Below are 26,743 nucleotides of genomic sequence, written 5' to 3'. Positions count from 1 at the left end.
ATGTTACGGTAGGCTTTGGATAGGTCCAGGGAAGTTAGAAACTCCCCCGGTTGTACTGCCATTATAACGGAGCGCAGGGATTCCATGCAGAAGTGTGATACTCGTAGGTGACAGTTGATATTCTTGAGGTCCAAGATGGGTCGGGATGAACCTTCCTTCTTGGGAACGATAAAATAAATGGAGTAGCACCCAGTATTTTGCTGGGGCATGGGCACTGGAGTTATTGCCTTCAGACTGAATAATCTTGTTAATGTGGTTTCTACTGCCAGTCTCTTGGAGTGAGAGCGGCAGGGGGATCTCAAATTTGTCTCGAGGGATGCTGCGGAATTCCAGAGAGTATCCTTCTCGAATGATGCTTAGGACCCATTTGTCTGACATTATTTCGACCCATCTTTGGTAGAAGAGGGCAAGTCGACCCCCTATGGCTTCTTGCTGTGGATGGGCCAGCATTGTCTCATTGTGGGGCTTGGCCGGAGCCTGCCCCCGTCCCTGCTCCCCTCTTGGAGTGTCTGCTCTGAAAGGACTGGGGCCTTCCGGATGGTCGAGATGCCTGGAACTGTGCATTCCTGTAGGGTCTAAAGCGTTGTCATCCTCTGCCCTTGGTCCTTCTTGGGGAGGACCACTGAGGTCTTTTATTCCTATCTTCCGGTAGTCTGGCCACTGGAGATTCGCCCCATTTGTTGGCAACCTTCTCCAATTCGCTTCCAAACAAGAGAGATCCTTTAAAGGGCATTCTTGTAAGATTCGCTTTAGATGTCGCGTCTGCAGACCAATTTCGTAGACATAGTTGTCTTCTTGCTGCTACTACCGAGGCAACGCCCCTAGCTGAGGTGCGTACTAGATCTGAGCTTGCGTCAGTGAGGAAGCATGCCGCCGGTTCTATCGTTTCTCCGGACATATTTGCGTCTCACGAAAGAAGTAAACAGTAATGTGCCACCAGAGCGAAGCTGGACACAATCTGCAGTGACATTGCTGCTGCTTCGAAGGCCTGCTTAAGGATGGACTCCAGTCTGTCCTGCGTGTCTCTCAGTGCCGCTCCTCCCTGAATGGGGATCGTTCGCTCTGAGACAGCACAGACCATAGCGTCCGCTTTTGGGAAACGCAGGCATTCTTTGGCCGTAGCTTCTAGAGAGTATACGGCTTCCAATCCCCACCTCCCCTTTGAAGCTAGCCTCTGGGCATTCCATTCCAGGTCAATGAACTCCTGGATGGCTTCCATCATTGGAAAGTAGCATGAGGCCTTTCGAGAGAAACCAGAATGGGATTTTTCTTTGGTTCTGCCATCAGGTCAGTGCCCAGGATACCCAGCGTCTTCAGAGTCTAAGAAACAAGGGCAAATTCTTCCTTGTTGAAGAAACAAAGCATAGTTCGGTATGGTTCCATCCCTGGGGAGGGGATTTTCCCTTCTTCCAGGGAGTCGCTCATCTGAGGTGTCTAGATCTCTGTTTGGGAAGTACTTGGTCAGGCAAGGCATCCGAGTAGCGCCGGGAGGCTCTTGAGCCTCCGGCATGGGTTAAGCCTGATATGCAGCAGGGGCTGGGTATGCCTGATCGAAGGTCTGCAGCCCTTTGAAGAATTTCACCCAGGAAAAGGTCCCTGGGTCCATGCGGATCCCAGGGGGGGTTGGAGTAATGGCCCCAGAGGTGCCCTCCTGGGGTAGAGCAGAGTCCGATAAATGTAGGTCCGGTGTGACCAGGTCGGAGCCATCATCAATGGTTCCAGACCCCCCCCCCCCCCCGACAGTTGGGGTCCAGGCTTCGGTTTCCCCTGTGCTTCTTCACATTGCAGGCACAGGCAGGACTCCAATTCAAGTTGCGCAGCTCTTATATGGCAGGCTATGCAAAGGTGGAGACACCATCGTTTGTGCGTGTGGTAGCACGTAAACACGGTGGCGTGCGCAGCACTGCTTACGGCTGCCCCTAGTTGTGCGTGCCAGATGCGCCTAGTTATGCGCACAGGGTGCACACAGAATCGTAAAGTTGTGCGCACCACTGTGTGCACAACTCCTTTGTGTCCTTATGGACGCGCACAAGTTAAGCGCCCCGGCTGCCCAGCCTGCCCTGCCGATCAAGGAGGGAATATGGTGCCGACTACCATGCTCGCAAAATGGCGCCCTCCGAGGGTCTCCATGAGTGAGGACCCTTGCACCAGATCGGGGTCTAGCCCAACTCGGGCTGCTCAACCCGATCGGTGTTCCTACCTCGTCAGAAGAAACGATCGGTACAGCTATTCGAGCTCTGGAGACCGGAGCTTTAAATTTAAGCATTTCTACCTTACCTAGTCTCGGCGCTTACCAGTCGCATGCCGAGCGGTCTCCAGCTGCGGGGGGAGAGAGAAATACCTTCACCGCCGTGCCTGATTCTGCACCCGCTGCCTTTCAGCCACACTGGGGGCTAAGTCCATGCCGGGAACCGGCTACCGGACCAAGGCTTACCTCCGAGGGATCTCGTAAATCACCTCAGGAATTTGACAGGGAGAGGGACCCTTAGGTATCACCTCAGGAGAGCGGAGCTCGTCTTAAGGTACATTCTTTCTTCTTTGTTGTAATTTCTAACACTATTCTAGTGTGTGGGATAGTATCCGCATCTGCTAAGGAGACTGAGAATTACTGAAGAGCTAAGCTACCTGCACGGGTATATGTAGAGTGACGTCAGCTTTGAAATCTGACTCCGTCTCCCATCTGCTATCAGGAGAGCACAATACCCATTGGTCCCGAGTCCATCTGGCTACACACTAGGAAATAAAGAAATTCTAAAAAGCATGTTTTCTTACCACTAGTATAACTTATTACCTGATACAAGGCTAGGGAATGTCCATATCTGTCTTCAACATCATTTACACTATTGTTCAAAGGTAGCCATTCATGTGAAGTTAGGCTATACCTGTGAAAATATGGAAGAGTTATTTATTGCTGCTATATCATCTGGATCTTAAAAACTAAACTCAGAAAACAAGAGGAGAGACCCAAATTCAATAAACTGAATTTTTTCAATTTAAAAGTTACGTCTAATGAAATGGGCCTTTGCATAATAGTACCTTACAACAGACTTATGAAATTAGTCCAGGAATAATCAGTAAGAATATGCATTCATTGGTTGATTCAACTGATTAGTTTTGGTGGTACGCACATATCTCTAGAATGAATGATACATGCACACAACTGATAGCATGCATATATATCTGTTGCTGAACTACATATGCACACACTATCTGTTCTGTGCACACTCTCCGTACATGAGATACATGCAGCCAAAGCAAATCGACAATTGAACGCTCATGCCTAATGATTGTGTGCTAGGTAACAAAAACAATACAAAATAACATTAATTCAAACTATGTGTCAGTTTACCAGTCAAATGGAAGGGCTTTTCCAAGGTATAACAGCCCCATATCTAACCAAAACACACAAGGTTTGAAAGCTTAATGTTACACATTGCATTTCTCCACTTTCACTGCAATGCGTACACAACTCAACAGCATGGAAACATTTAACTAACTTGGCAGCTTCTGATTTGATTCCTTCACCACTCTGAGGGAACAATGTTCAGGAAATTTTATTTTTAATAGCCTGCATGGATTTGGTCATTTGCATGTGGACTGTACACATGTACTTTCCTGCTGAAAATTATCCCACCAACACTAACCACGCCTATTTACGTAAGCTTTTGTGCACAGATTTTTCAATGAAAGTGCAAATCCCTCCCTAATTCCATCTTGGGAACATCTCTGATCACATGCCCTAAGCAAGTACTTTACAAACCTTAGAGTAATTTTGTTAAATATAAAAAATTTTTAAAAAGCCATTTCCACGGGTAAAGCAATATTTTACCCATGAAAATAGCTTTAAAAAGGGTGCTCTGTGCATTTAGGAGGTATTTTTCAAAGGAGCTACATGTGTAAATGTAACATGAATAACTCTGGTACTAATGTCTCTACACTTAATAAAGTGTGTTTTAGGTAGACACCCAATATCACACCTCAAAAAATTATAAATTTTTTATGACCATCATATTGGGCATCATATAATGATCAAACATGTAATGTGCAAAACATCTTCAACTCTGCCACGATTTTTAATCATTTTTTATCCCTTATATCAAAACACCCATGTTCTTGAGAGCAAACTGGCTTCTCATTAACGTGTACTAATTTTTTGCTTCTTGAAAACATCACTTGGCTTCAACAATATAATTATTTTCCTTCACCACTGTGACTTCAAACAGTTATGTGATCCAGCTGACTCGTCATGTAAAATGCAGTATTATAAGATGATAGAAGAATCCACTTAGCTGTACGTGGGATTAATTGTAGTTCTCAGTTTAATAGTGCACAATATGTTTGTAGATATCGTCAGTGCCCCGTGAGGAAGGAAATTATTCCAAAACACGGACCGTGTCGGGCAACAGATTAAAACAGTGATTGATTGTTGGGCAATGGATTAACAACCTAAGAAAATGATTCTAACACCTCGCTAAAAATATCTACTGAAAACTACAATTAACCCCACGTACAGCTAAGTGGATTGCTCTATCATCTTATAATACTGCATTTTACATGACGAGTCAGCTGGATCACATAACTGTTTGAAGTCACAGTGGTGAAGGAAAATAATTATATTGTTGAAGCCAAGTGATGTTTTCAAGAAGCAAAAAATTAGTAAACTTTAATGAGAAGCCAGTTTGCTCTCAAGAACATGGGTGTTTTGATGTAAGGGATAAAAAATGACTGAGGATTAAAAATCGTGGCAGAGTTGAAGATGTTTTGCACATTACATGATTGAGCATTATACATTGAAGACCAATATGATGGTCATAAAAAATGTATAATTTTTTGACATATGTATAACTTACATATGAATAGTCTATGGACAATTCAATGGCATGTATTGTAGCAATTTTCAAAAGCCCACTTTAGTTTTGTGTATCCATGCACCAGCTTTTTCTTTCCAGCTCTCAAGATAGCAAGTAATCAGCAGCAATATATTAAGGGGGCAATAATCTAACTGCACATATTGCTGCAAAGTTCACAGGTACTTTTTCACACATTACTTTATACTAATTTAACTGAAAATACATGCATGTTTCAAGATAATTTCCCTGGGCACAAAGTACCCACACAAGTTTGCATCTGCAATTTCAGTGGATGTTCTTCCCATTAAAATAATACAAGTAGATTTCAAAAAGTAGAGTTGCTTACCTTTTGACAATTGTTTTCCAAGGAAAGAAGGATGTCAGTCCTCCCATGTGAGTGAAATCTTCATATGGAGCCCAGCATGGAAATCTGATATTAAAAATTCTAGAAACTCTGAGGATGCCATGCATCCACGTGGGGGCCCCCTTCAGTCTATAATTTATCTTCTATCTGGAGAACAGGTTTCAAGGGGAAACAGGCAGGTTTCATGAAGACTGATATTCTGCTGCCTTCGGATAACACCTGTTATAGGTAAACAACTCTGCTTTCTCAGAGGATAAGCAAGATGGCAGTCCTCACACATGGGGATCCTTAGCTGAAAAAGCAGGACACAAAAATGCCAAAGGACACAAACTGTTTTTGGTAGGAAAAAGCCTTTTTTTTTTTTTTTAACACAGGCAGCCTGGAAGAAAGATTACGGGCCAAAGAGGGACAGAGTTGGTTTCTACATCTCGAAGAGACTCCTCAGGACAGATCAGCCAAACCTACTAATAAATCAGGAGTCCATGTCCAAACAATAATGCAATGTGAATTGGAGGAGAGAATGCCATGTTGCAGCCCTGCAGAGATCTTATCAATGGAGGCCAATCTTAGGGGGGCTACAGACGCCAGCATGGCTTACGCTATAAGCTTCAACATGGCCCACAAGATTTAGCTCTGCCTGGGCACACCAAGAGGAGATGCATTCTGCTAGCCAATTCTATAGTGTGCACAACTGCAATCCCAGGTTTTGCATGTGTCAAAAGAATACAAAGCTGGGTGGACTTTCTATGGGCTTTAGTCTGTTCCATATAGAAAGAATTCTGGAAGGATTACTGACTGATTTAGCTGGAAGTCTGACATTACCTTAGGCAGAAACTTAGGATGGGTACACAGATTCACCCTACTGGAAAAAAAATCTTGGAACAAGGTGGATAAGTCACTAGGGAGTGGAGCTCACTGATTCCGTAGGCCAAAGTAATTGCCTCACAAAAATATGACATTCCGGGTCAGATACAGCACCTCTCAGTTTAACAGCTCAAAGGAAGCTTTCATCAGCTGGGTCAATACCACACTGAAGTTCCATGATGCAGCGCAAGACTTAAAATGAAGCAAACCCCAGATGAATCCAATAACTAAAGGCTGTACAGAGATAAGTCTACCTTATACGTGGTGGTGGTAAGCTCCACCTGCAATAAGATAAACTCTGAGCTGGTCTTAAGACCTGACAAGGATGTAGAAGGTAATCATGCAGTTGTGTGGAGTAGGAGAAAGGATCCAGGGCCTTTTTCTCATAATAAAAAAAGACAACCTTCTCCACTTTGATTCATAAGACTTCCTCGTGGATTCCTTCTTTGAAAACATACTCAAAGATTAACAGGTTGCAGAACCATCTTCAACATCCTGGCTGTGAGAGCCAGGGATCCAGTGTTTGGATGGCTCGACAGCTCCCAATCTTGAGTTAAAGTTGGGAAATTCTCCAGCCTGACTGGATTCCAAATGGACATTTCCATATGAGTGGGAACTAGATCTGTCTTAGTCAAAGAGGCTGAGGATCATAGTCCCCAGCATCTTGAGTTTCAACAAGGTCTTTGCAACTTGAGAAAATGGAGGACATGAATATAGAAGATCCAACCCAAATAAAGGCAAAGGCATTCAAGGCTAGTTTACCTCAAGTCCCTTTACTGGAGCAGAAGCACAGGACCTTTCTGTTCAGAGGATGCAAAGAGATTTACTGCAGGTGTGGCCCATTCACAGAATATCTGGTTCGCCACCTCTCTGTCCAGGGACCATTTGTAGGTATCAGGACTCAACCCAGTCTGTCCACTAAAACAGTGGTTCTCAACCTTTTTCCCATTGTAACACACCTGACAGACCACATTCACATGTGTGACTCACTGCTCATTACAATTTATGGCAGAAATAAAAAAATAAAGGTCCAGTATTATTTTTGTTAAGAATGACAAGGAAGAGATATATTGTATCTTAACAGAAATTGAATAAATGGTAAACATCCCACACCAAAACAGCACCAATTTCCAGCACTTAACAGTAACCACCTTACCTAAGAAAATATTACACCAGGCCTTAAGACAATACATCTCCTATTAGGAAAAAGAACCAAGTCAGGCTGCTATACAGCCCTACAAAGAAACTACTCCCCAGCAGAGACACATGTGCTGACCCTCACCTAACAAAGAATAAAGAGACCAAAACGCATAACTAGAAGCATGCAGACAAAAACTGAATTGGAAACCTCAACAAGCCAGAGTCTCTGTATGTAGTGCAACAAAGGAAAAAAAGAAACATCACCCATCCTTATAAAACAAATCAAGAAATATAAAATCAGTAGCAGTAAAAGCATACTAACAAAAAGAAAAGATTTCAAAACAGTGGATGAATGGAATATTCAATAATTAGACACTCATAAAAAATTTCTAGATACCAATAAATTATTTTAAAATAGCAGACACAAAGACCCAGTAATGAAAAATAATAAGGATACAAAAAATGTTTTGCTCTGCATACCTGGGAACCTTTGATATCCAGGTGCCCTGAGATTGTTTTGAATTAGCAGGAGGAGGGATGGTTTGCTTGCAAATTTCTCCCCTCTCTCACACTGGCTCAATCACTCACATACTCACATGCTTTTTCTCTCATATATATAGGCTAATTACACATTTACACACATGCTGTCTATCTTTTCAGGCTTACACACACAGGCTTTCAATCACACACATACATGCTTGTCCTTTTCTCAGACTCTCATTCACATGCTTCCAAACATGCTCTCTCTTTTTCTCATTTACACACAGGCTCTCAATCACATACATGCTTCCTCACCTAAACCAGCTCTCAATCACACATACTCTCTTTCACAAATAGAGGCTCTCAATCATTCACATACATGCTCTCTCATTCACACACACAGGATCTCAAACACACATGCTTGCTCATTCTCTCACTCTCCCCCCCTCCCCCGAACTAGCAGCAGCCTCCTCCACTTCTAACCCTAAAGGCAGCAGCAACCTACTTCATTTTCAGCCCTCACGGAGCAAGGAGTCCCATCGACCGCGGGGGTTGACGACATTCTTCGTTTTTCTCTGAGCCACGCTGCTCATTCTTCAGACTGCACCTCTTCTTTTCTTTGGGCCAATGCCGAGCGCACTAGCAAGGTCTTCTTCCTGCGCACGCACCTGCTGCTCACCACTTCCTCTTCCGGGAAACAGGCAGAAGACAGCATGCCGGTGCCGCTGACTCCTCCTCTCCTGCCACGTTCCACCTGGGCTTTCAGCGTTTTAAGCTTAGGTGTAGGACCTATCTTGCTCGGGTAGGGGGAGCAGCTGGGTCAGCAGGGGACCGGGAAGTGTGGTGACACACCAGTTGAGAACCACTACACTATAACATTCTCCTCACTTGCCAGATATCTGTGGCTCAGAGGTTCATGCCTCAAGAGGTGACCAGTCTCACAGCTGGATTAGACTAGCTGTTGGCCAATGCATCACTGAAAACCTTCAGAATGGACTGAAGCTCTAGGAAATTTATCTGATGAAACTTTTCATGAGCTAACCTTGTGTACAGAGCCCCTCTATGTGGGCTTCCCATCCCAAGCTGGACAAATCTGTGATTAGGACAATTTGGACTGGTGGATTTTGGAACAGTTCATCCCTGGCTAGATTAAAATAAATCAGCCACCAGGACAGAGACTCTCTTCAGGGGCTGAGTTATTTGGATGCTGTCACAAAGCTCCCAAGTAGGTCAAGTCCCACAGATTTGAGGGTCCACTGGGCTCTTCTCATATTTATGAGCTTTTCTTTACCGACATTCGTAAGGCACATCATAGCGGTTTACAATGAACTGAAAAGAGGAAAGTTACAAAAAACAAAGGGAAGGGGAGATGGAGCAGGCGAGAAAGGGGGAGAGGGGTGGGAAGGAAATAAGGTGGAAGAAAGGAGGGAGATAGAAATCAATAGTAAACTGATTACAATGAACTGCGTAACAGATAAACCGAAAGCAGTAGGAACTATATACAACTAGTATATCACTACATACATCTAGAATGTCTTATCCTTCAAAGGCTGCTATCAATTGCATAAATATGTAGGAAGAACAAGACGGGAAGGAGGGAGGTGGCTGGGGAGGAACTATCAATTGCCTAAGTATGTGGGTAGTAAAAGGCGGTAAGTAGGGAGGTAGCTAAGGAGGAGCTAAGGGAGAGCGCTGGGTCAAGGGCAGGGCGAGGGAAAGGTAGAGGAAGCCATCGTGGAACTACTGTTCAGGGAGACTGTCTATGTTTGGATTGTATCAGGGTAGGCCTGCCTGAACAGCCAGGTCTTGACTCCTTTCATAAATTTGTGTAGGGATGGCTCTAGACAGAGGAAAGTGGGGAGGGAATTCCAGAGGGAGGAGCCGGCGATGGAGAAGGCCCTTTCCCTGGTAAGGGACACATGTGCAGATTTGAGGGATGGGGTGTGAAGGGTGCCAGCAAGGACACTTCATGTGGGGCGGTCAGTGGAATGGAAACGTGGCACCTCATCTAGCCAGGTGCGATTGCATTTGTATAATGAATTGTGTAGGACAGTAAGGGTTTTGTATTGTAAGCGGAAGGGAATATGCAGCCAATGCAGGTCCTTTAGAATGGGGGTGATGTGGTCCCTTTTACAGGTATTAGTTATGATCCTAGCCATAGAGTTTTGCAATATCTGTAGGGGTTTGATAGTGGAGGCGGGAAGGCCTAGTAGGAGGGAGTTACAGTAGTCTAGTTTCGTGAGCATTGTCGTCTGTACTACAGTACGGAAATCTTGTATGTAGTAGGGGCTTGAGTTTTTTTAGGACATTTAATTTGTAGAAACCCCCAGTTAGGAGAGATTTGATGTAAGGTTTGAAGTTTAGGTGTTGATCTATGAGAACACCTAGGTCTCTTACAGAATGCAGCTGTGAGTGGGCTGTGGTTGTGTTACAGAGTAAGGGGTGGGAAATACGGTCAGGATGATTGGAGATACAAAGAAGTTCAGTTTTTGAAGCATTCAGAGCTAGGTGAAGGTTAGATAGCAAGGAGTTTATGGATGTGAGGCATGATTCCCAGAAATGCATGGTTTCATTTACTGATTTTTGAATCAGGATGAGAATCTGCACATAGTCTGCATATAAGAAAAATTTCAGGCCTAAGTCGGACAGTAGGTGGCAGAGTGGCAGAAGGTAAATATTGAAAAGGGTGGAGGATAGGGAGGATCCTTGGGGGACACCTTGTGTGATGGGGATGTGTGAAGATTGGTACCTATCGATTTTTACTAGGTATTCTCTGTGGTTGAGATAGGAGGAGAACCAGGAGAGTGCTGTGTCTGCAATACCTATTTTTGCCAGGCGAGTCATCAAGATTTGGTGATTGACAGTGTCAAAGGCTGCCGAAATGTCTAGGAGGGCAAGCAGGTACGAATTTCCATGGTCCATGCCTTTGAGTATGGTGTCAGTCATTGATAGTAATAGGGTTTCAGTGCTGCACGCTTTCCGGAAACCAAATTGTTGAGGGTGGAGGATGTTGTGGTCTTCTAAGAAGTCGGTAAGTTGTTTGTTAACTACCCTTTCAATGATTTTAGAGATGAAAGGCAGGTTGGAGATAGGTCGGAAGTTAGCAGGGTCAGTGGGGTCCAGATTTGGTTTTTTGAGGACTGGCCTTACTACAGCAAGTTTAAGTGGGTCTGGGATGCTGCCAGAGGTAATGGAGCAGTTGATTAGGTCAGCAATGGGTTTTGCAATGGTGGAGGAGATAGAGAGGAGGGTTTTTGAGGGAATAGTGTCTAAGATGTGTGAAGCTGGTTTCATCTTTTTTAGAATGACCTCAATCTCCGTGTAAGTGGTGAGGTCAAAGGTTTTAAGGTTGCTCTTGTTGTCATTGTCCTTGTGTAGCAGGGCAGAGGTGAGGGGCTTGGAGGGGAAGCGAAGGAGAATGTTATCAATTTTATTCCTGAAGTACAGAGCTAGTTCTTCGCATCTATCACTCGCGTTTGTCTCGTTGAATGTGGGGGGGGTGGAGTTTGTGAGTTCTGTAACAAAAGTAAATACAGCATTCGCATTGAATTGATAGTCATGGATTTTTGCGGTGTAAAAGTCTCGTTTGGTTTGGAGGATGGCCTGATGGTATGTACTTAAAGAACTGTAGTAGGTTGCTTTGTGTCGGGCGGTTGGTAGTTTACGCCATGCGCGTTCTTTGGTTCTTAGGTCCCGTTTAATCTTTTTTAGTTCCGCAGAGTACCATGGTTTTTTTCTCGATTTGCGTGATGGGGATTTCTTTGTGGATGATGGGACAAATCTTATTGGCTATGGTAGTAGTGAGATTGTTCCAGGAAAGTAGCGCAGTGTCTGGGTTGGTAAGGTCGAGGTTGTTGGTTACTTTGTCGAATGCTACGGTAAGATCCTCTGTGGTGCAAGGTTTACGGAAGGAGATAAACTTAGTACGTTTTTGTGAGGCAGGTTGAGGGGTGTTGGTCATGAAGAGGGCATTGATGAGGAAGTGGTCGGACCATGGTACTGAGGTGACTACAGGCGGGTTAGGTGATGTTAGAGAATTAAAGATAAGGTAAAGGGTATGACCTGCTTTGTGTGTGGGTTCAGTGATAATTTGACTAAATCCTAGTGCTTTGAGAGAGTGTCCAGTAAAATCTCGCAGGCTGGGGTGGCAGGGCAGGCATCCACATGGAGATTGAAATCTCCTAGTATAATGGCAGGGAGGTCAACATCAAACGGTATGGTTTAATATCACTAAAAAAATATGGAAAAGAAGCACAAAGACCCGAGTTTTACAGTTCAAAAACACGGACTTTGAAGAAATGGGGAAGTACCTAGAGGAAGAACTAAAAGGCTGGGAGAATGAGAGAGATGTGGATCAGCAGTGGACTAATCTAAAAGGAGCAATTACCAAGGCAACTACTCTATATGTTAGAAATGTAAAGAAAAGCAAAAGAAAAATGAAACCTATCTGGTTCTCAAAGGAGGTGGCTGACAAAATTAAGGCTAAAAGAACAGCGTTCAAGAAATATAAAAGATCCCAAAGGTATGAGCACAAAGAACAATATTTGAGTCAACAGAGGGAGACGAAATTAATAAAGTCGGCAAAAAGTCAAGCGGAAGAGATGATTGCCAAGGAGATAAAGAATGGTAACAAAACATTTTTCAGATACATCAGTGAAAAGAGAAAAGTTCAAAGTGGTATAGTGAAATTGAAAGGTGGAAATTATCAATGCGTGGAGAGTGACAAAGAAATGGCAGAAATATTAAACGAATACTTCAGTTCTGTGTTCACTAAAGACCCTGGAGAAGGACCATCTCTACACAACAAGAAACTGGAAGGAAGTGGAATAGAAGAAAACCCTTTTACAGTAGAAAATGTATGGGAAGAGCTAAAGAATCTGAAAGTGGACAAAGCCATGGGACCTGATGGGATTCATCCAAGGATACTGATGGAGCTCAGAGATATGCTGGCAGGTCCGCTGTGTGACCTGTTCAATAGATCCCTAGAAACGGGAGTGGTGCCGAGTGATTGGAGAAGAGCGGTGGTGGTCCCGCTTCACAAGAGTGGGAACAGAGAGGAGGCTGGTAACTACAGACCGGTTAGCCTCACTTCGGTGGTGGGAAAAGTAATGGAGTCACTGTTGAAAGCGAGAATAGTGAACTATCTACAGTCCAGAGGCAGCATGGACTCACCAGGGGAAGATCCTGTCAGACAAATCTGATTGACTTTTTTGACTGGGTAACCAAGGAATTGGATCAAGGAAGAGCGCTCGATGTCATCTACTTAGATTTAAGCAAAGCTTTTGATACAGTTCCGCACAGGAGACTGGTGAATAAAACGAGAAGCTTAGGAGTGAGTGCCGAGTTGGTGACCTGGTTTGCAAACTGGTTGACGGACAGAAGACAATGTGTGATGGTAAATGGAACTCTCTCTGAAGAGAGAGCGGTTTTAAGTGGTGTACCGCAAGGATCGGTGTTGGGACCGGTCCTGTTCAATATCTTTGAGCGCGACATTGCAGACGGGATAGAAGGCAAGATTTGTCTTTTTGCGGACGACACTAAGATCTGCAACAGAGTGGACACGCCGCAAGGAGTGGAGAGAATGAGACGGGATTTAAGGAAACTGGAAGAGTGGTCGAAGATATGGCAGCTGAGATTCAATGCCAAGAAGTGCAAAGTCATGCATATGGGGAATGGAAATCCGAATGAACTGTATTCGATTGGGGGGGGGGGGGGGGGAGGCTGATGTGCACAGAGCAGGAGAGGGACCTAGGGGTTATAGTGTCTAATGATATGAAGTCTGCGAAACAATGCGGCAAGGCGATAGCAAAAGCCAGAAGAATGCTGGCTTTTGCTAGAGAGGAATATCGAGTAAGAAAAGGGAAGTGATTATTCCCTTATACAGGTCCTTGGTGAGGCCTCACCTGAAGTACGGTGTTCAGTTCTGGAGACCGTATCTACAAAGAGACAGAGACAAGATGGAAGCGGTACAGAGAAGAGCAACCAAAAAGGTGGAGGGTCTTCATCGGATGTCATACGAAGAGAGATTGAAGAATCTAAATATGTACACCCTGGAGGAAAGGAGGAGCAGGGGTGATATGATTCAGACCTTCAGATACTTGAAAAACTTTAACGATCCAAAGACAACGACAAACCTTTTCCGTCAGAAAAAAAAATCAGCAGAACCAGAGGTCACGAGCTGAGGCTCCAGGGAGGAAGACTAAGAACCAATGTCAGGAAATATTTCTTCACGGAGAGAGTGGTGGATTCCTGGAATGCCCTTCCGGAGGAAGTGGTGAAGTCCAAAACTGTGAAGGACTTCAAAGGGGCGTGGGATAAACACTGTGGATCCATCAGGTCTAGAGGAAGTGTATAAAGAGGAGGCAGCAAAACACTGCACGGAGCGGCAGTAGCCACAGAGGCATTCACGGAGCGGGATGCCAGTGGCCAGTGTTCCACCTTCACGGAGCGGAAGGATGGAGGCCTGCCATCTCCAAATTTAAAAAAAACAAGGGTGGGCAAGAGTATGTAAAATTAACCAAGAGTTCATAAGCTATAGGTATTACCAATTATTAGGCTTATTCAATATTTGTTGATAGATAATGTGGCTTTCAATGCATACTTCACTTTCAATACATATCCAGCATAGCTCTCTGCTTCAACGGCAGGGGAGAAGTAAAACTAATAGTTCACGCTTATCCAGCATATCTCTCTCCTACAACGGCAGGGGAGAAGAAAAACAACCAATAAGGGCTGAATAACAGTCTGGGTAAATAAATAAGTATGTGTGTAGCTTGCTTATTGCAGCGGTTACTACCCCTAACTAATCAAGTTTGATATTTCACTTGGATGCAGATCCATCACTGCTCTCTGCATTAATGGTGGGGGTGAAAGGGAAATAGAACCAAAGGTTACTAGGAGCCAAGAGAAACAGATAAGTATGAGAAAAAAAGAAGTGTGAGGCTTGCTGGGCAGACTGGATGGGCCGATTGGTCTTCTTCTGCCGTCATGTCTATGTTTCTATGTTGTGTGTAAAGTATTCTATGATGGGGAAGGATCATGTTCAATTAGGCCTGGGGGGGGCATAGATGAGGCAGATCTGTAAGGAGTTGGATTTAAACAGCGCAATTTCCAGTTTAGGAGGGGGATGGGAAGTTTGGAGTTTGAGGCTGAGACTTTTTTTTTAGCCGCCAGGAGTAGTCCTCCACCCCTCTTTTTTGGCCTTGGAATTGAGAGGATGTTGTAGGTCTTTGTCGGGAGCTAGTTAAGGAACACATGGTCTGTGTTCTTTAACCATGATTCTGTGATGGCACATGTGTCAGGATTAGAGTCCATGAGCAGGTCATAAAGTATAGGGCCTTTTTTTTGGATGGACTGCACATTAAAAAGGGAAATGGCTAGTGTGGTTAGGCCCAGAAATTGTGTAAGGGGTGAGATCATGATGGGCACTAGGGATTTACAATGGTTGGGGGGGTGAGGGCGTGCTATGAGGGGTTTGCGCAGTGAGGGGCAGTGTCGACTAGGTATAGTGAGGAGACATCTGCGGTGGAGACTAGGGAGGGGTTCAGCAAGGGGCGGGAAGGCACGGAGTCACTAAGGTGCGGTAGATATAAAGATGATAAATACTAATGTAAGTGGTTGGGAAGGCAGCAATGTAGGTTACATAGGCAGGTAAACAGATAAAGGACAGAGTTAGAGTTTTAAAAGGCAGAGAGGTTCAGACAGATTTAAGGCTTATTGTTGTGTCTCCGTTGTCGTGGAACAGCTTGAGATGATGTTGAGGGTCCAAATAGGGACGTACGAAGGGGCGCACTAAGGGGCAGGCCCCTTAGGTCGCGCTCCTTCATGCGTGCGACTCCGCAGATGTGATCTCCGACTTAAAGGGCAGCGAGGCCCGCGGCTCCTGAGCCTGGTAGGTGGCTCGGGGGTGCAGGGAGGGTTAGAGGGTGGCGTAGAGCGTCAGCGCGATCCTTACTTTTATTTTTGCTTTCTCTGTCTCTTCTCAGTGGATCGGATTGGCGGCTTTTTGTTTTTTTTCCTTCTCTTTTCTCTCTCCCACGGCGACGGTCACCCGTATGACAGTGAGGGCAAAGGTAGCACCAGCGCCATTTTGAAGATTGGCAATACGGCCCGCGTGTAGGAGGTCGCTCCCGGACCCCCGCTGGACTTTTGGCAAGTCTTGTGGGGATCAGGAGGCCCCCCAAGCTGGCCAAAAGTCCCTGGGGGTCCAGCGGGGGTGATCTCCTGCAAGCGCGACGTCGGGAGCCAGGAACCAAAATGGTACCGGCGCTACCTTTGCCCTGTCACATAAGGGCAAAGGGCCATCGGCGCCATTTCTCTTAATGCAGCCGTGGCCAGAGAGAGGGAGATCGCGCCAGGACCCCCCCACTGGACCCCAGGTAATTTAAAACATTTTGGGGGGGTTCGGGAGGGTGGGGGATTTGTTTTAAAGGTTCGGGGTGGGTTTTATGGTTTTTTTGGTGTGCCAGTTTTCCCGCGCCCTATTTAACGATACAATACAAATGCCCCTGACGATAAATCAGGGGGCATTTGTATTGTATCGTGCACACTAACGATTTTGGATGATTTTAAAATTATCTGACGATAATTTTAATCGTTCAAAATCGATTCACATCCCTACTAAGCATAGCTCCCTTAAACATTTTCCTCCGGAGAGTACAAGGCGTGAGCATCCCACTCCAAAGGCCCTGAAAACTGGATCCTGGACCACTTTGCTTTCTTACAGAGGATTCATCTATATCAGATTGGTGTGGTAGCTGCTGCTTTTTGAATCCAAGAGCCTTCTGGACAATGTTTCATGTCTACCTTTTTATTTACTAGAACCATGGGGGGGTGGGGGGGGGGCTCTCCCACATCATCCTCTGAACTTCTTGTAAGACCTTATATGCACTGGGTCTGCCATGATGTCCTTAGGGGACTCCTGGAACTGAAGAATGTCCAACATCTTGGTTCTGGACTCATCTTGCAATATAAATGGATTCGCTTCCACCATTTTGTGGACAAACCCAGAAAAAATGAGGTCCTCAAATAGATACCATCTCCATTCCTGTGGAGAAAAGAAATGAGGGGAGACCTGTCCACTCCTCCAGATCAGATACTCAGCCATACCCTCAAATATTCTCAATCACAGCCCAACTGATGGGCCCAGTGGATAGTCCTGAATCTTGCTTAGCTAGTAGACAAGGCTCAGACAGTCACTTCCAGCATCAAGCATTGACAGAGACCCAGAGACCTTTGTGGCCTCCACCTGATGGATGTTATCTACCCACCTCTATGCCAGACAGACTGAACCCTTTGCCTTCTTCAGGTGGGAAAAAAAGATGGTCTATCCCCCCGATCCTTCCTTATGCTAGATGTTTAAGGGGATCAATGACCTCTCGATGCCCTACCAGCATCAATGCAGCTCCTGGCTCCTTCAAAGTCAATGCCTCCCAAAATACTTTTCCATGAGTTCAAGCTAGGATCAATGCTCTCTGCAGACCATGAGAGCAGAGGCCACACCCAGACATCATGGCTGGCCCCCAAGGGGGTCTGTCATAGACATGACCCTCTTGTACAGGGAGCACCTAGTAAGCTGTTTGCCTTCTTCTCTGAGAGAGGCACAGGGTGAAAACAAGCGCAGCAAAATCAAACAACTATCTAAAATCATGATAATGCTCCCTTGATGCACTGGTACATCATATGGCATTAGAAAAAAAGAGAAAATGACTAAAAAACCTACTTAGGTAACTAAAGATAGACTGTGGGCCCTGTGATAGACACACCCTGCAACTTAAGAAGCTTGAGGTTACTTCATAATGTGTGGTGGTGGGGGGGGGGGGGGGGGGGGGGAAGGAAAAAAACCACACACTACCTGTGGACTCTGTGGAAAAGATAAGCTTGAAGGGGACCCCATGGTCCACACATGTGGATGTGTGGAATAGAGCTAACCCAAGTTTCTAGAAACTTTGTAATCACATTTCTGTGCTGGACTCCATGAGATGTCAGCTATGTCTGAACACTGCCATCCTGCTTGTCCTCTGAGAAGCTCCATTTTCAGACTTTTATGCACATAAAATATTTACACACACTAACTTCTGAAAATGAAGATACACATCCCTACTTTCTATTCATGCTGAGTAATGAAGAACAAAATTCTGAAACATTTATACCACCTTTTATTGAACGAACACAAGTAATCTAAAGATGCTGATGTATATCAGCTTTAAAGTTATCACTTAAATTCTTCAGATAAAGTTAAAATAGTTAAAAAGATAGAAATGTTCACCTGAAGCACAAGAGGTAAAAAAAAAAAATCTAGCCGGAGTTTTGGCTCAATTGATAGCTCTCAGAAGTAGGCTGCATGCTGCTCTTTTCTACATTATAGACATTTGTGAGCAAAAAATCTCTTCTCATCCAACTCCTTTCCTGGTAGTCTCAAACAGCTTAAACCATCTGCTGCAGACCTTGCAGAACAAAATGCTCTTCTCCATCATGCTTCCTCTCTCCACTGTGCTCTTCCTTCCTCCCCTAGTATGAATATTTCATTAGCAATACATGAAGCACCTGAGTGAGATTAACAATTGCATGAAGACACCGTACTTAATGCAACACATCAAAAAAAGGTGGTATGTGCCAGACTGTTGCAAATTTAATAGGAAAAAAATTAGTAGGCTAGAAAACGTCTTCTGTAGTATCTCCATAGTCTAAACCAGTTTTACTACAGCATTACCTCACAAAGGCGAGTTCAATGTAGTCTGCAACATTCTTCCTCCAAAAACACGTTAATACTGGAAGAGGTTCCTGAATGCATGTACAGACTTCCATGTAGCTACCTGAAATATTTCTGCAACCAATGCATCTAACTCTCTTGGTCTGCTACACCACTACTGCTGAGGTAGAATATGCCTTATCAAAACCTGGCAAGTAAAAAACCAAAAAACCATGGAGGGATCTGCATGTGGGGATTGTGTGTATTTTCTCTCTTCCTTCTCATTATGGAGGGTTTATAAAACCATAAATAGTACAAACTCTTGCTCCAATGCTCTTCAGCATTCAATCTGTCCAAACAAAACATCAAGTCTATACTGATATCCAATGGAAGCAATTCAAACTTCCAGCTCCAACTTAGGGTGAGAACTGAGGGTAAAATTATTTTTCAATTCAAGCAGCAGAATTCACCTTAGTAAAGAAATCTTAAGCCACCCTCAGTACTACCTTATATTGAAAAAACTACAAAATATGGTAAAACCTAGAGTTCACTGACCCTTCCGGCTCAATTTATTCTAACACAACGTTATTATAAGAAAATATGATTCTTCTGCTGTAAGTGCAAAAACCTCTTCAAAGCATTCAAAATTCAATTGAAACTAATTCTGCGCATCGAGAGGTCAGTCAGAAAGAGCCAGCCTATGAAATTTGAACATGCTTGTGGTACCGGAAGAGTGGAAGGCCATTGATAATGGTGGAATATGCTCCTGCTGCTCAGTTAAGTTAGCTGAGGAAGCCAAGGTTTAAATGCAAAAAAGAATGGTTGAAGAGAAAAAGAGGCAAAGGGGCAGATGCTGGGGGAAGGAAGCAGGATATAGAAAGGAAAGAGCAAGAGAAGGAAAGATGCTGAAAGCAAGTGGTAAGAAATGTAGGATGGGAAAGTAGTATTAAAGAAATGAGGCATGATGTGAAGATGAAGAAAGAAAAGAAAGAAAAGTAATGGAATTTAGAGAATTTTTTTATTTGTATTTATACCACATCCTTTTCCAAAACAGGGCCCAGAGTAGCTAGCAACAATAATGAAAAGCAGTATCAATTACATGCATATTAAAACAAATGGAGTGGAAGAGTAAGATCTGGAAAATGTGAGAAAAGCTAGAGAGGCATGAGATGAGATGGAAATGAAAGGAAAGATGGAAGCCAAGAAAAACATATGCCTAGTAGCACTATAGAAATGTTAAGTACACATAAAATGACAATAAGGGATACAGTATTTAAAATTGTTTATATACCACTTTTACAACTAGAGTTGGTCAAAACAGTTTAAAGAGAATACTTACATAATGGTAAAAACAAAATTAAATTTAAAACTAATTCAATACTAATGATAAATCAAGACAAAAATAATACTTAAATAAAAATAAAGCCTCAATATGCCTGTGATTAAGTTTAAGAATTAAGTGGCTGGATCGGAACCGAAGGCAATGGAAGACCGTAACTTGGTTCTGGTGACACTACAGTAGAAACCGCACACAATGAGGGACCTAAAATGCCCCTCCCGCCAATACTTGCCAAACTATGTATACTGGAATGGTGTAAACACGCCTCTTCCTCTCCCCCACCACAAAAGAACAAAAAAAAAAAAAAAAAAAAAAGATTACCTTCCCTAGGAGCATGTGGTGAGCAATGTTCCAACAGCCCACACCAATGCAAATGTTAACGTGCAAGATCATTCTGAAAATCCCTGGGTAACTGGTTAAGCATGTGTACAAATTACCTTGCACAAAGTTATACCTGCTCCAAACAGTACCTATCCTATATGGGGTAACTTAGGCTCTGCAATTTTAAAATCAAAAAGTTGCAACTATTCCTAGACCACCTTTTCTCAGTGTGGTTAAGACTATACGTGAAATCATGTTATGCATATACTTTTACATGTGCTGGTCCCTGATTGATTTTCAGAATGCCACTTACATGTATAAAACAGGGTTTTATGCAAAACTGCATGTCACTTTGAAATTCCAGCTCTTCAAGCCTTTTTTGTGGCTTGTCTTTCTCACTGCATCCCACACTTTGTAGCACCTACAAAACACTATAGCCAGATGTCTATGCACCATAGACCTGACAACCAGGGATCACACTAGGTCTACTTCAACATCAGTATTCTCCAGTTCTAACAAAACAACCATGGAAGGCAGAGAAGGAGCAGCAAGAGATTTGGGTTAGGGGTGGGAAAAAAAAAAAAAGACATGGGCTCTAGGTGACAAGCATGTTGGTAAGTGAAATCCCAGGAATGTTGCCCTACCGAACTAATTCAAAATGTGGAAATGCTACATAATTAAGATAAATGCTTGAAAAATAAACTCATGGTGCCAGGACAAAACTCAAACTCTTGACTAGAATAAGTGCTGCATATCAAGCAACTGTGAGGAAGCTCTTCACAGCAGCATGCAACATCACCTTACCACAAGTGCAAATCCACAGAAAATAAGCTCATTTTGCAAACTTGGGCCTCAATGGGATATTTTTCTTGCTTTATGCACTGCATGGTTCTTGCCTTCAAACTTAAATTCACTTAAACAAATCCTATAGTACATGATAAAAATTAGGATCGAATACAGGGCCAAGCATCTCACTTTGCCTCCTCAAAATTAAATTAAAATGATTCTACTCACGCCAAAACCATTTGAAAATTAGACTGATTAAACACATAGCCTCCGATAACCCACATGACATCTCCACTAACCACAGATTTGTGGGATGCTCGCGCAAGCTTTGGGCTATCATACTCTTCACGGGTCCAAAATGACTGATTAGCAGGTACAGGAACAGAGCACCCAGGACCTAGAAAGAGAACAAAAAGAAACACGTATTAATAAAAGCATACGCTATTCCAAGAGGTCAAGCTTGAATTGACAACTTAACAGGAGATGCGTTAGGTTTCCTTCATAGGTAAGAGGACTTTCCCTGTTTTGGCAACAGCACTGAAGTTTCCAAAAGAAAGCAGTCTCCTGTACCTTGAGACAGGATGCAAAAGAGCTCAATTTGATACTCCCACAAGGTATGATGACCTCTGCTAGCCTTAGAAGACTTGCTCAGATATAAATTTTTTTGGACCAATATTCAATGAAAAGCAATAAGAGAAAGGCAAGAACAAAGCAGCACATGACAATTTAAGGACTTAAAAGAATGAAAACGAAATAAATGTGGAAAGGGCAATTCTGAAACTGCTCATATTGCTTGCATGCCCAAAGGAGCGAGCTAATGAGACTTTTGCCATTACGCTTGCATGCTACCAGAAGCTGCTGCAGAAGGAAGACAGACAATCAAGCTTGGGCTCAGGGATTTCTTCTCTATGACAGACAGAAAATAGCCAAGAGAAAGCAATGGTGGAAGCTTACTGATCTCAGCCATGTGACTCTGAAGAAAGCTGGTAGCAAAGGGTAAGCAGACCCATGAGTGCACCACTAGTCAGGATAATCGGGTCTGCAGTATAACGGAGTGTTACGACCACGGAGTCTTTGAGTCCTGTTGCGAAAGCGGAGGCATGGTCCCTGCTCCAGGGAGATTGTGAGCCCTTGGGCCATGGCGCAGCTCCGGGAGGAGCCCCAAGAAACACTGTGGGAGGTGAGTGTGTACAGGCACAGGTGGAGCAGGAAACACTCCCTCCTCAAAGCCCCCTCTCAATGGCTGCAGGTAAGACGGCATATCTTTATACCAGCTGGGGAACTTGGGTCGCCAAACACAAGATCTTAAAATGCATGGAAGGAGCTGAAGCGATGAGGTGAAGAAGATACTGAAGACAAGAGACGGATAAAAACTCAGGAAAGGCATGACCCAGATTGAACAGAAGGCACAGATGTAGTAGCAGCAGCATCTTAGGGTATAGCCCGGATCTTGGTACTTGTTAGTCAAGACAGAAGTGAGGAGCACATAAGCATCATCTTCCTGGTGGTAGCAATGGTGAAGATAGAAATTGGGGCATTACTGCTGGATTCTTAGATGCAAAGGTGATATACCAGGAGAGTATGTAGGAAAAATTGTAGGTTACCACTTGCACTTGAGTAGGCATTGGTATACAGCACACCAGGTAGGACTAGGAAGCCCAAACGTTTGGCAGAGGGTGGAAATCTGACCTGGGAAACGCATTTGTATATTTCTTGTACATAGATGGTATAAGACTTGAGATAGACAAGTAGAGAGGAGCTCAGGGTTACTGGCCCCAGACTCTTGCAAAGCCAGATGGATGAGAGAAGTCCCTTTAATAAGGTCATGGGGAAGGTTGCATCTCAGGTATAATCCACATATTAACAAAGGCTCCCATATGGTGGTGAAGCTGTTCCCAAGAGGAGCTTGATAGCAGAGAGACAAAACTGCTATAATTATGCAGGAAACTGTATCCTTATAAGGGATATCCCAGAATGGCTGGATAGATGTAGTATCCCTCAGGCTCGAATCAGACGAGCCGCTTCAAAGTAGATGGGTAAGGCTCAAAGAGGCAAGGCTTGTAGACAGCAGAAGAAACTTTTACCAGTGGAAAGCAATTTGAGAGGATGGCAAGTTTTTAGTTATTCTAAAAGAGCCATACTCTTTTCCAGAAATGGATGTCTGGAGTATAGGACTGATGGTGGCTATCAGAAGTACAAAGGATACGGAACTCAAAGAGAAGAAGGTAGCAACAGCTCTCAATGGATCTATGGGCAGTGATGTTGAATCCCAAGTGTGGTTCCAAAAGGAAGACAGGGTCCTTCCAGGAGGATTTGCAGCAAGGAGCTATGCAGGCTTACCAGACATGCTGGAAAATGGCAATTGGGGTCCTTTACCTGGCAGCGAAGATAGCACCAGATGAGCAGATGAACAGAGAAATCAGGATCTCCTAATCCTGATTCTACCAGCGCAGAACGCTGCGTGAAGGACACTGGAGGATGATGGCAGCGAGCTCTGAATTCAGGACAACTCGCCATGTTGGTATAGTGAAGGAACAAGATGACATCTTAGGAACTTGGAATGAGATTAGAGGCTGGAATTCCCACTTGCACAGACAGGATCATAGCTGTAGATTCAAGACTACTCACCACGCTGGAATTAAGGAGAAGAGAAACAAGGTGACCTCAGAAAATCTGGAATGGAATCCAGAGCTGGAATCACTTGCGCAAGCAGAAACAGGGTCTTGACCATAGACGTCCCAAGGCAAGCAGCAGAGATAAGTAAAACAGGGACTGAGTTTGAACTGGCGAGATGGAGCCAGGTCTAGGGTGCAGGCGCCTCCTTGTAGGTCGTTCAAACCCAAGGACCTGGAGTTGCTGTGGAGTTTAATTTAAAGGGATATACACTCCCTGAAGCTTGATGATACTTGGTGGAGAAGCAGAACTTGGTAATGATGAATGTGGAAACCATGGGAGCAGGTGCCTCCTGCAGGTTGCACAGAACCCAGGAAGGAGTGCAAGCATATCTGTGGATTGAACGGAGATGGTCCCTGGAACAATGGCAGGCACCTTTGCAGGTCAAGAAGGTTCCAGGACCGGAGGGGACTTGGAGGGAATCTGGATGCAGGCACTTCCTGTGGGTCATGAACAATCCAGACATACTGAAAAAGGTGAAGAGATCAAACAAAAAAAATTCATGACTAGAAAAAGGAATCAAAAGTCCAGGAAACTTGCAGCAAAAAATTCTGGGCAAGGAACAAGATCATCAAAAATGTCCAAGAACTTGAGCCCATCGCAGGCACACGCTCACCGAGCTCATGGCCTTTGAATTCTGTCACAACCGTGGGGCCTTCAAGTCCTGTTGCAAAAGCGGAGGCACAGTAGCCTGATCCAGGGAGATTGTGAGCCATTGGGCCATGACGCGGCTCAGGGAGGAGCCCCAAGACACACCGGAAGTGAGTGTGTACAGGCAAGGGTGGAGCAGGAAAAAGCTGGACTGGAAACAAGGCCAGGAGCATAGGAACTGGAACAAGGCAGGCTCAGGCCTCTGCTGGACCTACCCACACCAGTGAGACCCAGCAACGCAATGCTGGTCTCAGGAGTAGCCCTCCAGTCACTCTGTAGCCCTTCCGGAACTGGCACTTGGGAACGACGACTGCATGAGGCCAGAGGGAGGCTGAGGGCAGGAACAAGACGAGACTCGGGATACTTGGAAGACTTGGGATACTTGTAAGACTCTGACAAGGATTCAGGCATTAGTACTGGGTGAGTACTGTATCGCAGCACGACCTACAGTCTCCCATGGCTGGTTGTGGACCACGCCGGAAGCAAAGCAGACTCCAGGCAAAGCAGTGGAACTTGGGACCGGAAACATGTTGAAGATTCAGGAGAGGCCTGCACCAAGGCGCACCCTACACAGCCGCCTGTGGCTGGTCGCGGACCACACTGAAGCAGAGCAGGTTCTGGCAGAGTCTTGGGCATGGACGGAACCAAGCACAAGGTACTCTGAAGACCAGGACAAGATTCAAGATTCAGAACTCAGGCCTTCCGGAGGCTTGCACTGCAGACATGAAGACAAGCCTTATGCCACGAAGCGCCCTACACAGCAGCCCCCATGACTGGTCACGGACCATGACAGTGGCATGTCAGGAAAGGCGGACAAGCAAGGAACCTGGAAGCAGGATGAAGAGCCAGAGGCAAGGACATCAGAAACAGATGACAAAGGAGCTCAGACGAGGAACAAGACCAGGAACATCAGACAAAGGAGACCAGGAATGTGAAGAACATGGAACCATCTGGACAGGAGCAGACCACGGGAGACCTTGACCAGAAAAGAGGAACATGGACCACTATGGAACCCGATTCGAAGGCCCCAATGAAGTGAAGCTGAGCCCTTTTATAGGGCTGGACTAAGGCAAGGACTGATCACATCATCTGGTGGGACTGCAGGCTTTTCCCCACCGCTGGCCCTTTAAATGAAGAGGAGAGGCACGTGCCCGCGCGTAGAGGAGCCTGGGAGGTAGGAGGCTACAGCAGCATCCTGCTGCGAAGGAGCAAGGCCGGAGGCAGCTTCCTGCTGCAAAGGCAAGAAACTGCGGCAGCGTCCTGCCGCATGATGGAAGGATCCCGGGAGTGGAGGGCCTGATGCGGGATGGGCTCCTCGAGAAGGATCGTAACAGAGGTAGCAGGGTGAACCCAAGGATGCTGCCACCATGGTTCTATGGAGAATGAAGGAGGCAACACAAGCTCAGGAAATTTGACTGCACAGTTCACAAAAAGGAGATGGCATAAGAGGGAATTGGAAAAAGGAAAGTAAATTTAAGAGTGGAAACAGGGAAAAAGAAATAAGAAAAAGAATCTGTGGGCCCAGCAGTCAAAGGACAGACCTCATTACCACAGCAGCTTCTGAGGCAGGGAACTGGCCATAATACCATTAAAAAAAAAAAAACAAGTTCCAGTTGCAGGTCCTCCCAATGCTAACCAAACCAATTTAAAAATAGATCTCACTGGCCACCATAATAAGTCAGCCCAACCTACCCCATCCCCTTACCCTGTTAAAGGTTTCAATCTTTTGGGGGCAGGAGCAATTCCCAGTCACTCCTGTCCCATTGTTCCAGCAGTTCCAAATGGGGTAAGGGCTAGAGTGAGAGAATATTGGTGGGCGAGGTCTTTTATGTGAGTTTGGTTGGGGGGGGGGGTTTACTTTAGGTTTTTCAGGTTTGGGGGGATTTTCGTATATTCAAACTGTGAATAATCGGAGGGGGGTCAGAATGTGCTGGGGTCGAGCTGGAAAAGGAGGGAAGCAGACTATTGGGGTCAAGAAAGTGAGGGGAGACAACGTGCTCGAGTCAGGTTACGGACCTGGGGCAGAGGTGCAGAGGCTGGGTCAGTGATGGGGGCAAGGAGTACTGGGTCTGGACAGAGAATGGGAAGTAGAGTGTGCTACAGCTGGGCCCATGAGAGGAAAAGGGGGAAAGTAGTCCTGGCATGGGGCCCAGGATGGGAGACAGTACTGTGGCTAGGCTGCTGAAGGGCGTAGGGAGTGCTGGGGTGCGCCTGGGAAGGAAAAATCGGAGAATGCTGGGAACCAGCTGAAGAGAAGGGAAAAGTGCTGAGATGGAGCAGAGGAGAGTGAAAGGGAGTGCTGGTTTCAGATTGTGGAGATGAACAGTGAATAGGGTCTCCGGAATTTCAATATGTGCCAGCTAGTGTATCTATATATGATATGGAAAAGGGAATGACAAGTGAGGTGATCAAATTCACAAATTATAAAATTTGTTCAAAACAGATCACTAGCTAATTGTGAGGAATTTCAAAAGGAGTTTCTGAAACTAGGATATTGGGCATCTAAATGGTACATTAAATTTAATATGGACAAGTGGAAAGTGATGCATATAAGGAAGACTAATCTAAACTATAAGTACAAGATG

The 26,743-nt window shown here is 44.8% G+C and overlaps 1 protein-coding gene across 3 annotated transcripts in view; it reads right to left on the bottom strand.

Annotated features, from left to right (window-relative positions):
- The window catches only part of ATRN (attractin), a 504,108-nt gene that overhangs the window by 355,415 nt on the left and 121,950 nt on the right, over positions 1-26,743 (bottom strand). For all 3 annotated transcript variants that reach the window (XM_029594059.1, XM_029594068.1, XM_029594051.1), the window contains exons 6-7: positions 21,063-21,231; positions 2,792-2,882 (exon numbers count right to left, since the gene is read on the bottom strand). In XM_029594059.1, the coding sequence (XP_029449919.1) occupies positions 2,792-2,882; positions 21,063-21,231 (260 nt within the window). The remainder of the gene's footprint in view (positions 1-2,791; positions 2,883-21,062; positions 21,232-26,743) is intronic.

Source organism: Rhinatrema bivittatum, chromosome 1, assembly GCF_901001135.1.
Source record: "Rhinatrema bivittatum chromosome 1, aRhiBiv1.1, whole genome shotgun sequence".
Lineage (NCBI taxonomy): Eukaryota > Metazoa > Chordata > Amphibia > Gymnophiona > Rhinatrematidae > Rhinatrema > Rhinatrema bivittatum.
This window is presented reverse-complemented; position numbering and strand designations above follow the sequence as displayed.